At 53.6% G+C, this 8,674-nt stretch overlaps 3 protein-coding genes across 3 annotated transcripts; 2 read left to right on the top strand and 1 right to left on the bottom strand.

Moving 5' to 3' along the window:
- Positions 1-909: 909 nt before the first annotated feature.
- ATEG_01379 (annexin) lies at positions 910-2,327 on the top strand (the record flags this gene model as incomplete). Its single annotated transcript, XM_001208744.1, has 2 exons — positions 910-937; positions 1,015-2,327. 2 exons carry the CDS (start codon positions 910-912, stop codon positions 2,325-2,327), a joined length of 1,341 nt encoding a protein of 446 aa, XP_001208744.1.
- An 850-nt stretch (positions 2,328-3,177) lies between these two features.
- Positions 3,178-3,720, top strand: ATEG_01380 (uncharacterized protein; the record flags this gene model as incomplete). The annotated part of the gene is made up of 1 exon (XM_001208745.1): positions 3,178-3,720. The coding sequence occupies one exon, from the start codon at positions 3,178-3,180 to the stop codon at positions 3,718-3,720; it is 543 nt and encodes a 180-aa protein (XP_001208745.1).
- A 2,469-nt stretch (positions 3,721-6,189) lies between these two features.
- Positions 6,190-6,764, bottom strand: ATEG_01381 (uncharacterized protein; the record flags this gene model as incomplete). Its single annotated transcript, XM_001208746.1, has 2 exons — positions 6,190-6,278; positions 6,332-6,764. 2 exons carry the CDS (start codon positions 6,762-6,764, stop codon positions 6,190-6,192), a joined length of 522 nt encoding a protein of 173 aa, XP_001208746.1.
- Between the last annotated feature and the right edge of the window lie 1,910 nt (positions 6,765-8,674).

The following is an 8,674-nucleotide window of genomic DNA, read 5'->3' on the forward strand; positions in this document are numbered from 1 at the left end:
TATATGAACAGGTTCTAGGGATCTGGTTGAGAAGTGACTCGGGGAGATCCGTGCCATTGATCGACTCGCTCTGGAGAGCAACTGGCCGATCAAGCAGGGTGAGATGTGATAATCTGATCTCTCTAACCTCCAGTGTAGGTGACAGAAGTGATTGCAGTCAGAGGGCCGGTCTCAAGCCGATATAATACTTGATTAGATTCAACGCGGTTCGTTAACCTGCTGAGAATAAAAGAAAGGCATATACCTACGCAAGGTAGAAGGGACCAGGGTGGTTTCGATCCAGATGAGAGAATCATTCACGATAATTCAGACGCAAGTTAGGTAGACAATCAAATGCAGACAATCTGGCGTCTCAGGGACTCCACAACTTATACTAGAGTAGTGATTTCGAGAGATCATGAGATTTAGCCAGGATATTCCTTTCCTTATGTCGTAACTAGATATATTATGGTACACATTGTAAGATTTAATATAGTCCATGTGTTCAGCCCAGAGTATCAAGGCACCTTTCTACTTATTACGAGACCACCTATCCTAATTCTAACGAGCAATCGGCCTTGGATAAAAATGGAAGTGGGACATGATAATTGCTGCTTCAGTGAAAAACCAGCGGACGGGAAATGCACAGCCACAAATTCTGTTATGCAGTCAGTGGAGCATGCATGCCAAAATGGGTGTGCCTTGGCGGGTGCCTGCCTGATCCAGCCTTATGGAGATACGAGGAGCACCTGCCACTTGCCGCTGCGCCACTTTGATCATCCAAGTCTGCGATCACCATGAACACCATCCAACGTCAGTCGCCCAGTCTGCCTGTGTAGGGACGGCCATCTTATATATCCTTGGTATCCTCTCGGTCCCGCACTTCTCACTTTTGTTTCATTCATCTTTCACCCAGTCCACTCCTGCACCATGTCATACAATCAATATCCCCCAAATCGTACGTCCCCACCCCCGCGCTCCATACAAATCGCCTGTTCTTCTATTTCGGAATATTCTGACAATTCTGCTCTCCAGAACCCCCCTACCCCAACTACGGCCCTCCCCAGGGATATTCACCTTCACCATATCCCCAACAACCAGGTCCTGGATACGGGCCTCCTCCAGGACCATATCAGCAACCTCCGCCCGGACCCTATCCCCCTCACTCCCCGCCGCCGCTCGGATACCCTCCTGCAGGTCCCCCGGGCCCCGGATACCACCAAACACCTCCGCCTCAACCTGTGCATTCTCCCTATGGTGGTCCACAACAAACTCAGTATCCACCTCATGGAGGGCAGGGCTATCCGCCGGGTCCCCCGCCTCCTGGGCCATACGGTGGTCCCGCTGCGCCGTACCCCCCGCAAAACTTCCAAGGCGGTCCGTCCGCATCTCCTCCCTCGCGCGGCTACATCCCAGGCCAGGTGGCCCCAGGCGATTTCCGACGCGAAGCCGATGCCCTGCGGAAAGCGATGAAAGGATTCGGTACCGACGAAAAGGCTTTGATCCAGGTGCTTGCTCCGCTCGACCCGCTGCAGATGGCCGCAGTCCGCTCTACCTACGCCAACCACATCAACCGCGATCTCTACAAAGATGTCAAGTCCGAGACGAGTGGATACTTCCGGCAGGGGTTGTTGGCTATTATCGATGGACCGCTCATGCACGACGTGGCGTCGGTGCGGGATGCGGTCGAGGGGGTCGGGACAAAAGAGTGGCTCCTCAATGACGTGCTCCTCGGTCGGTCCAACGCCGACCTGTCTGCCATCATGGCAGCCTACGAGGCTACGTACCGCCGTTCGCTCAAGAAGGACGTGGAGGGGGATCTATCTTTCAAGACGCGCAGTCTGTTCGGCCTGGTCCTCCGCGCCGACCGTCAAGAGGACACCCTCATGGTCGATCAGCGCAGGATCGAACTCGAAGCCCGAAACATTCAAAGTGCGACTTCTGGTCTTATGAAAAATGCTGAGGAAGTCTGTGCCATCTTCGCGCGATCCTCCGATAATGAGCTCCGCGCGATCAACAACGAGTTTAATAGGCGTTACCACCTTCCTCTAGAGAAACACATCGAGAAAGAATTCTCCGGCCATATGAAGGATGCGCTGTTGCATATGCTGCGCACAGCCCTGTGTCCGGCCATGCGCGACGCGGAACTGCTGGAAGAATGCATGAAGGGCATGGGCACGAAGGACGAGAAGCTGGTGGTGCGCGTTGTGCGTGTCCACTGGAACCGGGGGCACAAGGACCAGGTCAAGGCCGCCTATCTTCAGAAGTACGATAAGGACTTGATCCAGCGGGTGCGCGGCGAGACGAGTGGGGATTATCAGCGGTTGATGGTCGCATTATTAGAGTAATGGGTTTTATGATTATTGGGTCATGGTTCGGTGGGTGGCGGTCATTTGCTGGTTCTGTACTATCAACGACGCTTGTATTCTTAATACGTGATATGAAGGATGACTCTGGTCGCTAGGTAATGCACTCATGTTACTCCAAGCAAGTTTGTACTGACATCAGTCTTCTTTCTAGTAGTTGAGTAAATAGCTAAAAGGCAGTGACCTCATCGAGCAGCAGACAAGGCTTGTGATGGTTGGGCGGATGACCGGCATCTTCCGTCCGGGGGCGCATTAGCTTCATTCTTTGTCTTCGGCATTAACCAGAAATCCATGACTGCTCTCATAGCATATTTGCAACAGCTTGAGCTAGTCAGTATAGGTAAGATCAGGGCACCTGTTCCTGACACGTATACTTGCATGATTCGCCACTAGTCAGCAACGTTCCTTCAACACAGCCCTCCGCGATGATTCAGTCTGGGCACGGGCGTACGTAATAGGTGTCATAGGGCTGCATAAACCATCATGACTGCGAATGACTGCAATCGCCCTGCATCGCTTCTCGGGCGGCCAGTCAGCCGGGCGTCTTCTCCACGAGTCTTGCGCATCGCCCGCACGCGCGCCCAGCACGTGCTGTTCTCATGACCGTGGAGGCCGAGCTTATAATCTGGCAATCTTTCTACTTACTCCAGAGGATGTTCAGAAATCTGTCCTTCTCGCACTATGACAGCGAGTTGCGCGGTGACGTGAGGCTTGGCTGGAGGGCATAGACGGCGTTGGCTTATCGTTCTGCCTGGTCATACTTTTCCTTATAAACCACCTGTCCCTCATTCTCATCTATGTCCTCATCATAGATATTATTATCCTTGTTAGAATGCCTCACCTCCACCACAGAAGACGCCACTCCTGGCCCTACTCCGGACCCAGGAAACAGCCCCTTCCGATTATCAAAGTCTCCGCCCCGGACGACGAGCTCGCGCCGCCCTTCCTCACGCCTCTCGCACCGGAGGATCTATTCGATGACCCCGACGCCGCTTCTGCCGGCATAGTCCGTTCTCCGAACCACCACCATCATCATCACCTCTGGTCACATTTCCGAACCGCTCCTACAGACAAGACGCCCCATCTTAGCGGCAGCACCAGTCCTCCAGGCACGTTCAGACGGATGATAAGACCGCCGCTGGATAAGGCGCGGTCGCTGTTTACTGTGCCGACGACCACGGCGACGGGGGAGAGTGTCTGGGTGGCGTATTGGGTGCAGCAGGGGAAGGGAGGTTTGTCGCGCGGGACGGAGCGGACGACGGGCACGGGTATGGGCACGGAGAGAGTGGAGCGGTATCATCGGCGGTGTCATTCGGAGCAGCCGCGGTCGTGGAGAGAGCCGAGTGCGAGTTTGTGGACGTTGTTGGAGGAGTGATGTTGCGGGGTGTTGGCGTTTTGGTGTTTCTAGAGTGCATTGATGGCGTATGGTTGGTGTGGTTTGTATAGATTTGCATGTGATGGTATTTTGTTCTTGGGGCTATTTACAGGTGCAGGCAGTATATTGGATGGCTAAAATTATTAGTCGACAGAGATATTGTGTGTTATGAAATTTGCATTGAGCTATGGGGAAGTCAAGACACTGCAGAGTAGAGAAAGCCAGCGGGCTGGCCCCAACATTTTGTTCTCAGACTCCATTTTAGCAAACTCGCACCCGATATATCCGATCTTAAGCATAGCAACAACACAGACCGGAAAACGTGCCGATAACGATTTGTGCCCGTGTCTCTTGGCAAACAGACATGATGTCACTGGGCGCGCTGAGCCGCAACTGTGGGGTGTCAAACAATATGGAGTGATTCATTTGATGTTCGCTACTTCATATCCTGCAAGGTCACTGTCCTGCTCCAGACTCGACTTGAGTGATTTGAATATGATTACACTTAATCCACTATCTCTTATCTTGAAGCTGGTGACTGCCTGGTCAGCTGAACATCCAGTGTGACTCAATCAGCCCTAGACAAGAGTCAGCATTCCGTCTCACCTGCAGCACGCCAATCATGGGCGGCCGCGACAGGTGGGGGCCAAATTGCTTGGTAGGTTGGTCGCGAACCGAGGAATGTTTCCTTCTCGAAGCACGCTAGAAGAGTCGGGCGTCTTGGTTCAGTTGCCCGGTGGAATTGGACAAGACTGGATGAAAGACCCTATGTTCTCTTAAGTCCTAGATGGATGATCTCGATTGACTGTGCCGCTATAGAACGGCCTCCAGAACACCTTATCTGTTCGGTGTTCCATTCCAGTCCGCGCATGGAGAATGTATTGTGCTGCCTGAGGGGAATCTATCTTTCCGCCCCAGGCAGAAGCGGTGAATTTGGAGCCTCTTCCAGGCGATCCTGCACGATTCAGCATCCTGATTGGCGCGAGGACCCCTGATAGGGCAGAGAGTGGGGTCGGTCTGGGGTTCCTCACCGACTGGCCTGTTGGCAGCCTCCCATTCGTGTGTGTCAACCGGGGGCCCCCATGCCCTACAGACAGCCGAGTCGCTCATAGGCTGGTGAGGGTCCACGCAGTCTCCTAGGGCTGGCACTTGTGGAGGGGTCGATGGGGATGTCGAGGGCAGGCAATTGGAACATAAATAGAACTGATGTCCCCGGGGTAGGATCATTACCATTGCATCCTTTCCCAGAAATCTCCTGGACTATCAATCCTCCAATCTACCACTTAACAATTCAATCCATACTACCATTCTACATCTACCTACAATGTCCTCCTACGCCCGTCGCTCCGCAAGCCCCCAGGCTTCGCGGGACTCCCAGAACGAAAAGCACATCTCACACGCCCGCAGTCGCAGCGACGACCGCCGTCGCCGTCAAGGCACCATCACCGACTGCGGCCGTCATTCGAACGAATGGCTCTTCGGCGGGTTCAGTTTCCGCGACACCGTCCGCGACGGCGTCGACCGCCTGCGTCACCAGCGCCAAAAGAGCTGAGCGGTTCTGTCTGGTTTCTATACGAGACTGCTGCATCGGAACATTTGATACTATCGTTTCCCCCTCCCTATATTGATGGGTCGACTTGACGGTTTTGATCTACCCCGACTGGGCTTTGAGTCCCTTTTTTACACACACGACGCCGCCGCTGTCCTCTGAACAGTGTCCCAAGTTTTGTAACCTCGGTGATATGAGGATGGGCGCTGCGGTTTATTCCCCGAGACGTCTGATTGGGATGGGAACGATTGCGATGGATTGTTGATTTCAACCACGCTTGGTTCGAGGACCCGTTGGGTCGGGACGTGGGGCTAGCCTGCGAGATGGCTATGAGGAAAGCCCTGGCCACTCTGGAGGATGCGTGGCCACAGGGGGTCAAAGAGTTGTGCTGTGTTCAGACGACAATGGTGATCTATGAGTGCTACCAAGAATTGCATATTGAATCAAATTTCTGTTTTCTATAGTCCACTTTATGGGGTTGTTACCGTCAATGTAGACTAAGTACCTGGTAGATTGTGTTAAGGTGTCCAAGGCATCAATTAAACCTAGACACAATCGTGAGCTTTCTAAATTAAGAAACGTGGACATGTGACCATCCTCAACCCACACAAGCGTATTAGTCTCCTGCAGCAGTTCCTCTCAACAGCAACCAACCACCAAAGTCAAAGTAAGGACAGATGAGAGAAAACAAGAATGGACCGCCAACAAAATGAGAGACAAAACGCTAGCTGTCGCCGCAACACCTGCTATAAATGTCCATCGTGACGGACCCGGACTCCACGGCTGCGCGCCAGATCCTACTCCGTATATCGTGCAATCATGACCAACGCCCAAGACAAATGCAAGATGTGATGCAGCATTCCCAGAGGGAAGCACATAACCAAAACAAGACAACACAGGGTAAATCCACGGATATGCCCTCACGCTCGCTGCCACGCTGCAATGTCCCCCGCCGTAACGTCTATATTCTCGGGAATCAGACTCTGGAGCGTCACGACCTGTGCGGGAGCTGGAAGGCATTAGCACTGCAACAACCCCGACGGAAGCATAGACATAACGTACTCGGACGCTGCGACGGCGCAGCCGCAGCATGCACTTGAATAATCCCTGAATCGACATACGCTCTCGTGGTCACCCCGCCAGCCGAAGCTGCCCCCAGCATCACGCGCAACCGGTACCGTCCCGGGGCGGCGATGACCAGGGGACTGAACCGCGCATACCCGCTGGTCGTGTTCCCAATGCGACTACGCACGCTCGATGTCAGCGTCCCTGTCAACCCGGGCGCCGGCCCAGCGTCGTTACGCAGAGAGGCGTGCATCACTAGTTGCTGGACCGAGCCCGCGCCGGCGGCGCTGCCGACGGGTCGCACCCCAACCACCACCGGCAGGGTAAACGGGACGCCGGGGCGGACGGCTGCCGGTGGCCCAATCTCAAAAGTGAGGCCGTACTCTCGACTGGAGCTGGCCGAGTCTGTTCCTGCGGCGCCGATGACCATCTTGAGCTGTTGGTGCGGGGGAATGAGGAGCGATGAAGAAGAATATTCCATTCGCAGGGGGCCTGGAGGAGAGTCCGACGAGACGAGTCTGACTGGATGAATGGTGCCGAGAAGATTGAGTTGGACGATCGACCACGATTAGATCCTCCAACGACTTCATATACCTTTCCAGCCAGGGGGCCTACCATGTTGCTGGGTGCATGATGAAGGCAGACCCAAAACAACGACGTAGTGAGCACGCGGATCAGGACGGTGGATGGTTTGCCACCGCGAAATAAATATCAATAGATCTAAACGGCCCAGTACCGCAGATCCGCATCGCAGTGGTCCCCAGACGTTGGGTGGTGATAACCATGCACTAGCCTGCAGAAAAAGGGACTGACATGAAATCTACCCGTACAGGGTATTACCGGGCAGGAATTGAACGATTGGGTCCTTCAGCGGTCAGTGCGTTTTCGGTATTCTTTGCTTTTGTCGGTCTTTTTGTCGCTTTCTGAGAGCCATTGGCTTGCTTTTCCGCCTTTCTCCCGGTGCCATCTGAAGACGCGTCAACATAAAAGGCCTCCCTAGGGCCTGCGGTGGGGACCACGCTAGCACTGACACTCGGCCAGATTGCGTTTGCAATACCGGAACCTAAAGTGAGACGTCAGATCCTTGCAGGGGACGAACTGCATACCGGAAGAAGATCTCATCTCGAAGCTTAATCCCGCGAGAACGTGTTGAACGCGAAGGAATTGTTTGCGGTTCACTCGCCCTACACTCCGGACAGCAGTGGGAAATGTGCGGAAATGACTCTATCTGGCCCCGCAGGGTTTAATTATCTTCTATCCGGCTTCTTCTGGCTCATTTGCAATGGCCCCTCTTGCCCAGTGGGGAAGTGGAGAGGACATCCGCATTCGAGGTAAGCACTTGGGCAAGACACACGAGGGAGATGATCCGTTCCCTTTGGAAATGATAAGCGAGATCCCAATCCGTCTCCTTGCATTGACGGACAGATCTTGATAGTCTGGTCTCGAGAGCAGGGACCCCTTTCAGCCCTTAGTACCGGCTAGTACCCGGGCGCGGGGGGGTGGTTAACCAAACCATTCATCATGGCAGTGGGATCCCGTTTGGTGTCGTCGGGGGAAAGGAAGTAGTCGGTGAGGGTGGACTGAGATGGACATTGCCACTGTGAACTCAACCTGTAGTCCATTGCATACATCACGTTGGTACATGAGGAGGGCCACAGGGTCTTCTGTTACAGGGGTGTATTCGGTTAGGCGGTCAAAGCGCGCGGAAAAGCAGAAGTGCAGTGGAGCTCAAGCCATAGGCAAAACCAAAATTGACCGATTACGACTAGAACAAGGATGAGAAAATTACCACTATGGATGCGTATGCGTATCAACCATCCCACTAACTGAATGAGGTCGACAACGCACCCCAAAGAGGAAGTCGATACGGTGGAGTGTGGGCGCACTAGTGGACGACTTCGCCACACAATTGACCTAATCGGGACAGAAAGCATCACACAAGCCACAGTCAAGGGGGCTGGACCCACCTCAGCCTCATGACAGAACAGGGAAGTTGAAGCTGCAAACCAGGAAACCGGGATGAAACCTTAAAATCGTCAATCGATCGGCTCGAGGGAGTTCAAGATCCATCAATCAACCGCTGTTGCCTGCCATCACAAAGTCGCAACGATGTAAGGATTAGACGAACCTCTACAGTTGAATAAGTCAGCATTGCTTGGGCGGGTCCCAGATTCTGCTATACCCTCGGGATCCTTCGACTCCGAAATTATCCCGACTACTAGTTACACTACCTAGGTAGATGGAATCAGAAAACAATCTTCAACAGGATTAGGAGTAGAGTGTTTACAGAGTAGGATTCCGTATCTTCTCTACCCATTCAGCAGGGCGTGGACCCGTTCA

Source organism: Aspergillus terreus, genomic scaffold, assembly GCF_000149615.1.
Source record: "Aspergillus terreus NIH2624 scaffold_2 genomic scaffold, whole genome shotgun sequence".
Lineage (NCBI taxonomy): Eukaryota > Fungi > Ascomycota > Eurotiomycetes > Eurotiales > Aspergillaceae > Aspergillus > Aspergillus terreus.